Genomic DNA, 15,111 nt, shown 5'->3' with positions numbered 1-15,111 from the left:
GAAACACTCCATCTTTCTTTATAGTTAGTTGATTTTTTTAATATATTATTATTACAAACATTGAAGACTGTATTATGTTTGTCCTTAGAAAGGAATTAGGATGAAACCGTGAATAAGTCGTTTCAATTCTTCAGAAATATATACTAACAACAAAATCTGAGAAGTGTAGTGCTTTATTGTATTAATATGATATATTAAGAAATAAGTTATTACAAATAGACACAAATTAATAGTTTAATTTTTATTCGTAGCATCTTTCTCGACATACAACTCTGGACATGAAAACTTCTGACCAGACATTTAGTTTCAAGAAGTTCAAGACTGTTCCTGGAATGAAAATTATTTTGGGAATGACATCAGGATTCATGTATTCTCTGGCGATCCTGAATTTGAAGCTGGTGTCAGAAATTAGTTCGGCCCAGTTTCTGGTAACTCAATCTCTTATCCAATGGGCAATTTATAATGTTTTTATTATTTATTCGAAAGCCAATTAGATCGGAGAAGAAGTAGAAAGAATTATTTTATTTTTTAGAGCTATATTTGGTGGAATAGTAAAAGCACTAATGATATTCTGTTTTCATTGGCTCCCTCTTGCGGATGCTTCCACAATCTATTTATATTCTCCTGTGTTCATTAGTTTTCTTTGCTTACTTGGTTTTGAGAGAACGTTGTGGGGCTTACAATGTATTCGTCTTAATGCTGACGATGACGTGCATTATTTTAGTTATCAAACCAAAGTTTATTGTACGAACGTTTCAAGATATTCATGACGTAGGTAATCGGTGGAAAGGAATTATTTTTGGATTTTCTCGTGTCTATTGAAAGCTTGTTGCTATACAATGACAAGCCTGGCATGGCCACGCGCGTAAGGCGTGCGACTCGGAAATAAGGGACGACTAGCACAGATAGCCCTCGAGTAGCTTTGTGCAAATTTCCCAAACAAGCAAACAAACAAATAAAGCTTTACAATGGCCCGTAAACTTCAAAAAACACCACCTCAAGTTGTGGTTGCCATTATGTCTACATTTAGCTTTGTTGCGGGAACTTTTCTGTTGTTCTTGTTCGAAAAATATTCAAATATCATCTTGTGGTAAAAACAGTGTTCTTGTTGTGAGTTCTGGAATTTGTATTACACTGTATGAACTCCTCACCACAATAGCCTTACAAGTGGAAAATGCTGGACCTGTGTCTGTTGCTCAAACTGTAAATATAATTACAGCCTTTTTGTTCGATATTTTCATATTAAATACCATCGCCACCTGGTGTAGCATTTTTGGCGCTGTTTTAATTTTTGTTGATGTTCTTTTAACAACATTAAGGAAAGTGAATTAGTTCTTAATATTTTCACATAACAATTTACTTCGTGCTGTTATTAATATTATTTGTTTTGTATTATTTTTTGCCTAATAACTTTTTCACTGTTTTATCATTACTATTTCAAAGCTTTTGATAACCGATGCTCGTAATGTAGTTAACAATAAATAGTTTTAACATTTTTGCTTGAAGTTAAGTCTATAACTTTCGATAGTTAATGATGGTGACATACATATCCACGTGATGAGTTTGTTGTTTCACTTTGATGAACGTGGTTATTAAAGATCCGTTTCTGACCTCAAAATAAACTTTCTATGTTTCAATGAGACATGCTTCGTTTTTTCTTCACGAAACTTCCATGTGTTTATTTGTGCTTCATGTGTTTGTTTTTAGAAATTTACAGTAAATAAAAAGAAATTATAGAAGAAGGAAAAACTTTCGTACTGTTAATTTTTTTACGTTAGAAATGGTTTAAATAAAAAGTAAACAACATTATATTTGAAACTTGTGTACGTTCATCTGCTTACAATTTTATAAAGTTTTATATAAACCATGAATTAAAAACAAAATCTTTATATTTCCAATTATTTGTTGCTGAGTCCGGAAAATATTTGCGGTAGTTTTGAATTTTCCTTCGCTTGAATGTCTCTCATTGTATAATTTTCCCGAACTTACGATAAGCTATTCTTTATTGCTGCTATATGTGTTAAATTGTTCCCCAGTGGAAAAGCGGTATGTCTGCTGACTTACAACGCTAAAATATGAGTTTCGATAACCGTGGTTGACAGAGCACAGGTAGCTCATTAGTTTGCTTGTGCTTAATTACAAACATTCAAAAATGTGTTAGATCGTAAATACTGAAATGTTTCAAAAGTGTAGTTTGTTTTTAAGATGTCCCTTTTTGCCAACTACTCATTGTTGTTTGATATTAATGTAAATCTATTATAGTAACTAATAAATCATATTGTATTTGTCGTCCAAAATATATTTCTTTCGAGTTTTAAATCATAACCTCATTTGTAACTGATCGTGTGAATAAGGTTATCGAAAGTATTCCAAACTTTTTCATCAACTTTCTCTGAGTACTTATGTTGCAACGTATATACTGAGAAGTATTTAAAATTAAAAAGAGAGTACTAATTTTAAAAGCAAAACTCTTCTGTTTCAATCGTTGTCATCACTTGAGGATAATTCCATTGTGCTGAACAAAATATTTTCTTAAAATTACCAAGTTTAATTCACTTACATTTAACCTTAACTCAGTTGTATTTATACCTCCGACCATACATTGAGCGAAGAATGAAGAGAGCTAATAAAGTAAAATAATGACTTTCAAAGGTCTCTAAACAACCATATAGGTGTCGCTTTTCTTTATTCTACCTGGCATATTTCAAATTATTTTGTTATCGTTTTGTTCTAATTTTAGGTGTAAATTTTACAGCTTACAAAACATACAAATTAATGGCTCACAATATATTTTTTATGTTTGTTTTTCTTAATTTCGCGCAAAGCTACACGAGAACAATCTGCGTTAGCCGTATCAGTTTTGCAGTGTAAGACTAGAAAGAAGGAAGGCCACCCACTGCCAATTCTTGAACTATTCTTTTACCAACAAATAGAGGGATTAACCGTCACACGGTTCATCCACGGTTGAAAGGGCGAGCATGTTTGGTACGATAGGGGACTCGGACCCGCGACCCTCAGATTACGAGTTGAACGACTTAACCCACCTGGCTATGCTGGTCCTATTCTTTTTTGACGATTCTTATCTAAAACTAAAAAAATCTGTTCTTAAAATCATTGAACCAATTATTGTGGACAACTAATTCAGTAGGATTTCTATAACAATCAATTTTCAAACTTTTTAGAACAAACATGATTTCAATAATAATGAGTTTTTAAATTATTCAAACACGCTTTGAACAAAATTAAGCTTTTAAACATTGTAGATATGGTATCAATAACAAATAGTTTTCAATTTTTGAAACCATATTTTCAGTGACACTCATATTTAAACTTTGCATACTTGATTTTACTAACACTCAGGTTTCAAACTGTGCACAGTAAGTATAGTATAAATAATAACCAGTTTTTAACTTTGGCGACATGTTAGGCTTATTATAGTAAAATCAGGCTTTAAATACGTATAGCTCAGTGCAACAAAGAATTACGTTGCTTTATGGTCACTTAACACACAAAACTAGTAAAATAGTAAAATACAAAATTGGAAAAACAAAAAAGGATTCCAAGCATATACTTAAGGTTTAGTGTAGGTTCAATATGGTGTAATATTCCAAGAAAGAATTTCGATAGGCATTGTAATTTTAAATAGTGTTTCTTCACGCTGTAAATATTGTTCGTACTTTATCCTTGAAAAAAACAATTACACTTAAGCTATGTATTAGTGTTTTCTGGGTGTATATTTTCTATTTGTGAAATATATATATATTTAGGTTTGCACAAAATTCAAAAAGAAAGAAACAAATTATTTTTACCTACATGCATAATGTTAGTTTTATTATGATTACAACCAATGTTCCATTTATTTGCTCATCTCAATAAATGATCTAAACTATTTTTCACACCATCAATATCCTCTTCAAAGCTAGCAATAACCAAAACTTTGACATCATTAACAAATTCAGGTAATATTTTTATTTCATCAACATTCTTTCTTGTACCTCATTAAGGTAAATGAAAAACAGGAATAATTCTATGACTGACATTCATCCAGTTTAACAAAACACCATTCTAATAACACTCTTTCACCCAGACACCTTCCTGTCCAATTAGTTTACTTATTAGCCATATCTAACGAAATAAATTTTTTACAAGCCTTTTATGAAAATCCAGATACACCAAATCCTCATCCTTGCCCTCATCCACCTTAGCAGCAACGTTTAAAAAGAATGTGTGAAAGTTTGGAACACGAGATTTTCACTCAGTGAAAAATTTATACTCTCTAATAACATTCTAAAGTTTATAACATGTTTTATTACAATCTTTCAGCCAGTCGTTTTATCGTACATCTTTCTGATGTCCTGTTTCACCAACGTTTCTGGTATTCAATAATATTATAAAAGTCTCGTGCTACCAGTCAATTCTCAATTCTAATATTTGTGATGCTTTTCTTTAATTTTATTTCACATATCCTGTGTTAGCCAACCTGGTGTGATACTTGCAGCTGTACTTATCTTTCTATAAATAAAATATATAAACACGATTTAAAGAATGTAAGGTAAGTTGAGCTAAAGTTGGCAAGGTAAGTCCATCTGGTTGTTCTTCCTCAACACAGCAGTTCCAGAATAGAAATGGTTGTGCCTGAACTGTAGAGGTTTTAGAGACAAGAAACTTCTATTAACATGCAATATGGCTTTTTGTTTTAAAATGATGTATTGCACTTATAATAAAACATAGAAAGAAGTCCAATAAACAAGATATTTTTTAAAAGTTCTCTTCGTTTCATACACACGTATTTAATTTCCACAATCTGTCTAAATACGTAACGTATCATCATTAGTTGTTAACTTTCTTTGACGCCACATAAATGACTGAGTTTAATATTTATATGGAAAAAGTTGATAGTCCACAGTGAATTATAGTTTATTTTATTTTTAATTATTGATAAATGAAAGTGTATATTCTGAGAAAAAAACATCTCTAACAGCATCATTGTATACCATAATCTAATGTATTATACTAGTCTGACATCAATAACTAAAACAAAAGGTCCATGTCAAATTTTTATTTTATGGTACTTTTGGGAATCAGCATGAAAATTAACAAAATTTTTTATTTATATGTTTTTATGGTGTAGTGATCACCATAAAAAATATTTTATTTTGGTGCTAATTAATCTTAAATCACCTAGTGAGGTGAAGAGAAACTAAAGCTTGTATCCTAAATTTCCACCCACAACAAACTGGTGTCATTCCATCCACGTAACGAAGGGGTATTATTGATATTTATTTATTTCGCAAAATTATTTGTTAGTGTACATTAGTGTGTTTTGTGTAAAAATTTGTGTCCATTATAAGTAAATATATGTATATTCCTCACAATGAGAGATACTTTTCTTTACTAAATAAGGTTTAAATTCATTCCATAAAATGAATTTCATTTTCAAACACCATGACAAAAATCGTCTAATATGATTAAAAGTCAAATAACTTTCATTGTGTATCTGATTTGTTACAGTGCAATTTGTTGTGGAGCAATAACAATTAAAAATCTAAATATTATAAGGTTTAGAGATCATAAGGGGACCCTCAAATGTTAGTTTAGTTTTGTATGAAGAACGAAAGAAGATAAACATATTATAAAAGAGCACATGATTGACAAAAAAATTCTCTAATACATGAAAAATATCCGTCTGTTTACCTGCATCATCCTAAATGCGTTACATAAATCCTTCTAAAAATTATACTGTTTGAGATATATACAAAATAACTGAAAGATATTAATGACACTAGTGTATAGCTCTAGTCATATTTACCATAATCCTTATTGGTATCGTTAAATATACTAAAGTAACTGAAAACTGTTGAACAAAAGAGAATTATTGGAATGATGGTGGGATGATATTTATAGGTATAATGAACACTTTAATACTGCATAATCATCACTACTTCTATTACATCAGTCCTTCAGTTATCATTAGTTCAAGTATCTCTGGTTTAGTTGAATATCCAGAGCAGGTGAGAAGAGTGTTGATAAATAAATATATACAACATTTAACAACTGAATAGAAAATTTACATAATAGCCACTCTGGACTATCATGGGTTCATCATAGATTGGGATTTTGAAACATCTCCAGCATAAACATTGTTATGTAGCCACATTTATTGAAATAAATAAATATTGTAAATATTTCTTTGTTAATTATACGTGTAGTGTCACCTATATGAAACTTCTGTCAGCTCTAGTTTTGAAATCACTGAAGTAATCTGTCGAATGTTTATACATTTATTTTCTAAAAAGCATCAGCCACCTAATTAAACTTGCTTAACGCACATATAGCATAGACACAGAATTTTAAATTTAACACTACCTAACATATATTTAACATATCTAATATATGTGTGTTCATTTTTATACTGCAACAATGTATAAATTAGAGGGACGGCAATGTATCGTTCCAGCCTATGAAACATATATTATTTTTCAGAATATCTCGAACGGTATTTAACGTTCAATCAGTGTACAGACGATTACAATTTGACAGTAATTGTAGGTTCATTCTTGTACATAAAATCAATATTCGACTATCTGTTTCATAAGAGTTAAACACTAAAAATTGTTTTCCATTTTCAGGTTTATCCTACTCTTCTGTCAAACAATGTCTCTTCAATAATATGGAACAACTAATATTATATTTTATTTCCCACGTATATTCTGAAGAGTTATTTTATGTTGTTTACAGATGGAAATTCAACTACCGCCGATTGGCTGTTCCCAGATAATGCTTGTCGGTGAATATAATGTGATGTGTTACTTATATTAATGAATCACTTCGTATGCCCTCATCATATTTTTAGCTTCAACTCAATGACATCATCAGAGACCCTATCGACTAACGATATCACCACTTCTTATCACACAACCTCTGCATTTTTCTTTTCAAAGAGCTCATATTGCCAATACACGTTTTCGTGCACCTGTTTGTCTTTAACAATAAAATATTCGTTACCTCTAACTTAAGTTTTTCTCTTTCACTGACAGCAGAAACTAAAACATTTTTCATTTCTACTGTTACGTATTATAATTTATCTTGGGCGAGTCATTAATTTGTTATTATAGGTATTCTGATAACAAATATCCTGAAACTGAGTTAAATTTTATTTTAATGTAGAAATAATTAAATTTGAAGATGTAGTAATTAATGAGGTCTGCCAACAATATTAATACACACAGTTTTCTTTCTTAACACATGTATATTTTAATATGTTAGTGATAACATAATTTACAATAATTGTCTTCCCAAACAGTTGTTAGAGATAACGATTTGATAAACAAAATTTTACAAACTAAGAAAACAAATGAGTCTTCAATGTGGTGTGAAAATTAATTTCGAGTTGATATCGGTACAGTTCACATAACAGGTAAATATGAACCTCTTTTCTGTTTGCACGTCAGATTTTCACGGCTGAAAGTAGTTAATACTTTAGTAGAAATACTAACGTTTCATGATAATTCGCTGAGTTTAAATAGTTTGTAACTGTTTGAAACATATAAATGTTTCTGGTCAGTATTTGTTGTTTTGCGATAAATAATCTTTATTCATAATTATAGCTTTCGAGGCCTGTAGTATACACACTGTAGCAAATCAATAATATACACGTTGCATTAGATACCACTAAAATATTTGAGAAGAAATTTTCTGGAAATTTCAGCTAATTCTACAATATTGCTATTTACCTACATATATACGTTGTTGATTCTTACACTCGAGAATCTTCTAGAAATTTAGCGAACAGGAGGGAATGTCACAATACACTTTTAACAATGAAGAAATAGAAGAGGCAATATTTGAAGGATTATTATTGTATTGAAAATAAGCTCAGAATCTTTCCTATCAATTTAACCGTGTCCAACTAATTACTTTTAGTTATTTAATATTGGTGTTTTTTTATCTAAAAACTATAGATAAAACTAAACCAATAACAGATTTTATCTAATTAAATATATTAAATTTTCACAAATCTCACAATTCCTTTATATAAACTATAACATAATTATAGCTTTGAATGGAACTATTGAAATTTTATCGTTTGCATATCTATTTCTTTTACTTTTCTGTTATACATAGATAACTCTTCAGTGTAGTGTTTTTTAGTTGGTTTTCGGAATCAGTTTAAATATCAGATTTAATATTAACATATTTTTACCAACCGGTAGATGGACAATGTACATACGTATATATGTTTTTCTGAGATATAAAATATACACATCGAAAACTCTAATACACACCATAAATATTATTGTTTTCCAATGATATAATATAAACAATATTAGAGCGTGAAGAGAAACTATTACAATATTAAAATGCTTATCGAAGTTTCAGTCTGGAACATCGCACTTGGTACCTGGATATGATAACAACTATACCGTATGTACGTGTAAACTTAGAATCATATTTCATTTTTATAATTTTGTTTCTTTACTAGTTTATGTGTTTTAAATGAGCGTAAAGCTACATCATGATTTGTATCCTAGCCTACAACAGCCATGTTTTTTAGTATCAAAAGCCTTTTGTGTTTGCAAAGTTTCAAAACTGGATATTATTGAAATCATGTTTATACTGCTAGTGCATAGTTTACAACCAAAGTGTTATTAAAACCATGTTTGATCTACAAGAATTAAAACAATGTTATTGAAAACATGTCTGATCTATAAACAGTTTAAAAAATGAGTATTATTGAAACATACTTGTTTTGAATCGTTCGTGATATAAAACACGATAGAAAGATATTTTGACTGACAAACACAGTACGGTTTCTTAGTTAATACTTCAAAATAAAATAATATTGATAATAATAACATTGTTGGCTAAAACGAGTTAATTAAAATTACAGTTAATGTTCACATAATGTGTGATCGATTATAACCTGAATTACGTCATTTAGTTTTATGAAATACGTTTACGCCCACATTGGTTTGTTTGTCTCATAGCGTCAATTATTCTTCGAATACAACACAATTTATCGATCTAACCCATAACAGAAATATGGCGTAGCTTCAATATCTTCCTCAAAAATGATTCAGTGAAGAAAACTCAGGCGAAGAGCATGGAAACTAACTAAAATTATTGCAGTATATTTAATATCCATCGAAAGTAATATACTTAGCTTCAAGCATCAATGTTAAAACTATATATTGTGAACTACATTACGAGCATTGGTTATCAAAAGCTTTGAAATAATAATAATAAAATAGTGAAAAAAGTTATTATGCACAAATAATAGAAACCAAATAATATTAATAACAGCACGAAGTAAATTGTTATGTTGAAATATTAAGAACTAATTCACTTTTCTTAATGTTGTTAAAAGAACACCAACTAAAATTAAAACAGCGCCAAAAATACTGTACCAGGCGGCGATGGTATTTAATATGAAAATATCGAACAAAAAGGCTGTAATTATATTGAGAGTCTCAGCAACAGACACTGTTCCAGCATTTTCCACTTGTAAGGCTGTTGTGGTGAAGAGTTGATTGAGCATGATAAAGATGCCAGAACTCACAACAAGAACATTGTTTTTACCACAAGATGATATTTGAATTTCTTCGAACAAGAACAATAGAAAAGTTCCCACAACTAGGCTAAAGGCAGACATCATGGCGGCCACAACTTGAGGTGGTGTTTTTTGAAGTTTACGGGCCATTGTATAGCAACAAGCTTTCAATAAACACGCTGAAAATCCAACCGTAATTCCTTTCCACCGATTATCTACGTCATGAATATCTTGAAACGTTCCTACGATAAACGTTGGTTTGATAATCAAAATAATGCCCGTCATCGTCAATATTAAGACGAATATATTGTAAGCCCCACAAGGTTCTCTCAAAACCAAGTAAGCAAGCAAACTAATGAACACTGGAAAAGAGGAATAGATTGTGTAAGCATCCGCAAGAGGGAGCCAATGAAAACAGTATATCATTAGGGCTTTTACTATTCCACCAAATATAGCTCTAAAAACAAAATAATTCTTTCTCCTTTTTCTCCGAAGTAATAGGCTTTCGAATAAATAATAAAAACATTATAAATTCCACTCTGGATAATAGCTTGAGTTACCAGAAACTGGGCCGGACTAATTTCTGACACCAGCTTCAAATTCAGGATCGCCAGAGAATACATGAATCCTGATGTCATTCCCAAAAAATTCCAATTCTAGGAACAGTTTTGAACTTCTTAAAACTGAGTATTTGGTCAGAAGTTTTCATGTCCACAGTTGTATGTCGACAAAGATGCTGCGAATAAAAATATCTTATTAATAATATAAAGCATTAGATTTGTCAAATCTTATTTTAATAAATGTTTCTAAAACTTTAAAATGACTACTTTACAGATTGATCCAAATTTTTTTCTATAAACGAGTGTAATATGATCATCAGTTTGATAATATAAACATATCATGTGTTACATTTCTATACATATATGTGTTTCAAATAATTTTTTTTATCCATAGTTTCTAAGCAAGATAAAGGTAACGATAAAAACAGAACTAATAACTTAGCGCACAATTTAACAAAGTTAGTTATTATAAGAGTCTTTTAAGATGAACTTATTGGCATAAGTTAAACACAAGATATTTTAAAATTCAAAAAAGATAAAACGATTTATTCATGAACGATTTTGTTGGTAGTTATTACAAAACATGTTTACAGAGGTTTGTCTAATTTAGGATATTTAACTTACTTCTAAACACATACAACAAGTTAACAATGAAACATGATCTATATAATTATAAAGTGTGATAACATTAGTTTTATAACCTACATTAAGATTGTTGTAAATGGCATTGTAGCTAATGTTGTAAAAACAAACTAAATTTAAAGAAAAATGGAGTGTGTCATTACGTAAGTAGCTTGAACATCCTTCTTTGTTCCTTTGTTTTTTACAGGGTTTCTTTTTTAAATTAAATATTACTAGTTTCAGAGATGGGGAATAATTCTCATTATTTATTTCTCCCGGAACACAATGTTACAATGAAAAGGACACTTGAATAGGTCGAAACTAGTTTCTTAGATATGAAACTTTTGACACTTCGATCCGTTAAGTATTGTTTTATTCATTTATGAGAGATAGGCTGTAGTGAAATTGTTTTATTTCCCTGTCTTTCTTAACTAAGAAATGAAAAATATAAAATCATATGCACCAGGAGAGTTGAACCTATGAATAAAAATAAAAATATATCAACTAACCTGGTTCAGAGCTGTGTGTCGCACACTTCGGTAGCTTTAAACATAACTCGAATGTAAATGTTGAACTGAGTTTCACCAAACTCGTGCCGTTCAGATGAAGGTTATCATTGTACGTGTATAACTTTGAAATAGCAGTTGAAAACTGCGCAATTCACTGCCATGTTTTAGTGCTGAACGTGACTGTTAATCTAATTAAATGATAACTGTACCTGAAGTTGCAAAACAGTTTTGTTGTAGGTTGGAAAATGCCAGTAAAAAATGCAACTGTGTGGTTTCTATATTAGTGAGTTAGAATTTAATGGAGAATTGAAATGCATTCATTATTTTAGGTTCTCATAAAATGAGTGTTTGGTACCTACATTGAGTAAACTAAAAAATTGGGGGAAATAAGTTTTTGTAATTCACCAATAGAACACAGCGTGCTATAAACTACGCAGCAAATAATGATCCTATTGTATTTTGTCTTTTTTGCAACCTCTAGATGTGGATTCCTGTACATGTTGAGAGAACTTCCCATAGAAAGTTCTGCTTTCTTCAGTTTACCTCTTCTGGGTTTTCGTGGCGACCCCTGAAGAGAGATGACAGGATCCTGGTGTTTAAGGGGTCCAATCTTACCACATTACTTTGTCCTTGGATTCCTGTAGATGGCTAGCCTTGAGGTTCTCCCCCCACGGTCACTCGGCTGGTCCACTTGGGCTAGGGTCAACCAAGTACCAGTGTTGGATGTTCTCAAAAGGTGTGAACATTGTATATGATGCTGGTGTTTGGGTAGAGTGTTCACGAAACCCTGGCTTTGCTTTTATATCTTTGTTTGGCTTTGTAGTGGTTTCCTCGTAGGTCTTTATTGTAGATAAAGTCAGTGGGCATCAAAACATTCTTTTTTTATCATGGATTTCCCAAATTAAAATTTAAATAAAATAGTGATAAAATAGACCATTTGTAAACGACTATATTTTGAAGATTCCAAGCAGCAAACTTCAACTTCTTCAACATCTGTACCTCATTTTCTGATATTACATCCTTTATCAGACAAATCTTTGGGACCGATTTCTCATTTTTTAATTCAGAAAGGACTAGAGGGACTTGCTCGTTCTCCTAAGTCAGTGAAGAAGCTTAGTTCTGGTGACAACTTGGTTGAAACATCCTAAACACAGTGAACTCCACCCACATTCGTTCCACTGCTACAATGAGAGTACAGACGGATGTCTCTGTGCCTCCAAAGAACCTCAAACCTTTTGACCTCAATGAGTAAGAAAGCTGATGAATCAACGTCAACGCCCACCTCTTTCCTTACCATTAATTCCGATAGATCTTCAGATCCATTTCCTTTGGTTCCGAGTACGGGCATTTTCTCGAGTTCATTTTCTTCTCTGGCACCGATATGCAAAACAATCATTTGTTCACACCCTCAGTCGCTGAAATCTTTTTTCTAACGACATAAAACTACCCAATCGATCCAGGGCACGATCCATGGAGGTCGATAAACCTCCTTGAAGTAAAGAAAGTAAAGAAAAAAGATGTGATCGAAAACAGAAGAGCTCTTCACTCAATTGGCGTACACATAAAGAAAAATGGTCACTTTGATACAGTGAAACTGTCGATGTTCACGTTGTAATCAGGATGACATGAAAGCACTTCTTCTTGACATCCTATATTTTTTCCTCACAGGAAACATTTCTGAAACCTGCTGATACAATTACTTTCTGACTGTTTTCTTTACACAGAAATGGACTAGTTCATGGAGAGGCGGTACTGTTGGTCGATCAGTATGTATCCTCCATACCTTTGCCACTCGACACACCCTTGGTGGCCGTAGTCATCCAAGTTTTCTAGGGTCGTATCATTATTGTTTCTGTATCCTGGAAAGTCCTTTGATCAATCAGACCTTGATGCTCTCGGTGAATAGTTGTCGCCTCTCTTTTTAATCTTGAGAGATTTTAATGGGCAAAATCCCCTCTGGGAAAGTTTCTGATATTCATAGGAGGGGTTGCTCCTTAGCGTGTATATTTTAAAATCACAACCTTTTTATCAGCAGTACTGATTTTTACACTTATCTTCATGCACCTAGTCAGTCTTTTACTGTTATTGATATCTTAGTCTGCTCTCTTTCACTATTCTCCCACTTTTCATGGAGGGTTGACAGTAACACTCAAGACAGTTATCATTTTCCGATCATTTTGAGAGAGACTGGCCGTGCTCGATGCCACCCGACCCTCGTGTCCCGGTGGAAGCTGGATCAAGTCAACTGGCCCTCTTTCACTGCTCTTGCAGAACTTGATCCTACCATCATCTGCAAGCCATTGATAGACGATTGCGTAGACGCAGTGACTGACAATATAATACAAACAGTTTCTCAAGGTATTCCTTTAACCTCGACACGTTTTCCACGATATCCTCGTTCGTCGTGGAATCCTGACTGCCACATGGCACGGAAGGCTTATAAACAGGCCAGGTATATCTTTTGTGGTGGAATACTGTCTGGATTAAATTTACAGCTAGCATCTCGTTTACCACCAGTTGCAAAGTCATATTGGACAAAATTCGAAAGGACAGTGGGCAGTACAATTTTGCCCCCCCTTTCGATTTTACTCTCTGATGGTCTAGAAGTAGCTGATGCCCGGAGCATCGTCGATTCTCACAGCGAAAGCTTTTTCTGGGTATCTACCACTTCTGCATCTTCCTCCACCTTCTTAGCTATCAAGAGTCGGACAGAGCTATCACCTTTTTCATTTTGTTCTGATCGTCTCTGTAGATATAATCGCCACTTTTCACTGGTGGAACTCAAACTGGTACTTTATTAGTTTAAAAGTACATTGGTCAGACATGATGATATACACTATGAGATACTGCACCATCTCTCTACTGCTTCTCTTGCTATTATTCTTATTGTTTTTAACCGCATCTGGCAGGAGAATGATTTTCATGATACATGGCGCTAGGTCATTTTATTACTTTTGTCTAAACCTGGGAAGGATCTCAAGATTTCTTCAAACTACCGTCCAGTTGCTTTGAGGAGCTGTCTTGGTGAGACCTTATAGAGGATAGTTAACACTCATCTTTTTTTGGTTCCTGGAACAAACAACCTCTTCTCGCCCACCCAGTGTGTGTTCCGACGACAGTGCTCCACGACGGACAATTTGATTCGACTTTAGACGTCAATCATAAAGCCTTTCTCAAACGACAACATCTTGTATCAGTAATTTTGTCATTGAGAAGGCTTACTACACAACATAGATGTTTGTCATTTTGCGAGTTAAAAGTGGAAAACGTGAAAACAATCTTCTCCAAATAGAACCTTCTATTGACTTTGACCGTCTTGTTTCCGTAACGATCAGAAAGAGGAAGTTGTCTTAACTAGACAACGCATTGGTCACAGTTTTTAACTCATAGTTCTTTTATCTGGGACTGATACACTAATGTGTATTCTACGTAAACACTCAGGTCACAATGAGCCACATTTTACTGTCGTGCCGTCGTTATGACTCTCAACAACGGCACCATTTTAGACATGTTTCGCCCTGAGGTTTATCCCTGACGCTGGATAATGCAATGTGTACTTAGATAGTTTTGATGTTGCATCAATGTCTACATATATACTTTAGGAAGAGACCATAAAATTGGCGCCATTTTGATTTTTAATAATAATGCCATCTTAAAACAACTTTCTCTGAAATTAATGAACATTGGAGTTAATGAGTCCCACTTTCTTCATGATGACAAAGTACATCATAAGATCTATGGTGTCTACATGGATTCTAGCTTATGGACATTTTTGACAATTCCATGTTGTGTTTGTAAAAATACAGTGAAATGAAAACTATTTTCAGCCTTTTTACTCCAAGATATGGTGATAACACGTTTGTTATCTTTG

The 15,111-nt window shown here is 32.5% G+C and overlaps 1 protein-coding gene across 1 annotated transcript; it reads right to left on the bottom strand.

The window, feature by feature from the left end:
- Positions 1–3,857: 3,857 nt before the first annotated feature.
- On the bottom strand, positions 3,858–11,354 carry LOC143227269 (solute carrier family 35 member G1-like). Its single transcript, XM_076458734.1, has 3 exons — positions 11,241–11,354; positions 9,408–10,286; positions 3,858–4,640 (listed from the first exon to the last, which is right to left on the bottom strand). The coding sequence occupies exons 2-3, from the start codon at positions 9,974–9,976 to the stop codon at positions 4,601–4,603; spliced, it is 609 nt and encodes a 202-aa protein (XP_076314849.1). The 5' UTR covers positions 9,977–10,286; positions 11,241–11,354; the 3' UTR covers positions 3,858–4,600.
- Positions 11,355–15,111: the final 3,757 nt, after the last annotated feature.

The sequence above is a fragment of the Tachypleus tridentatus genome, chromosome 9, assembly GCF_004210375.1.
Source record: "Tachypleus tridentatus isolate NWPU-2018 chromosome 9, ASM421037v1, whole genome shotgun sequence".
Classification (NCBI taxonomy): domain Eukaryota; kingdom Metazoa; phylum Arthropoda; class Merostomata; order Xiphosura; family Limulidae; genus Tachypleus; species Tachypleus tridentatus.
The sequence above is the reverse complement of the archived record's forward strand: the minus strand, read 5'-3'. Positions and strand labels throughout refer to the sequence as shown.

What these genes read in the sequence shown, in the direction of transcription:
- LOC143227269 (XM_076458734.1), bottom strand. Translation starts at nt 9,976, where the DNA reads ATGATATACTGTTTTCATTGGCTCCCTCTTGCGGATGCTTACACAATC. An exon ending in TTAAATACCATCGCCGCCTG is followed by an intron (nt 4,641 to 9,407) that starts GTACAGTATTTT and finishes AAACCTCTACAG; the next exon opens with TTCAGGCACAACCATTTCTA.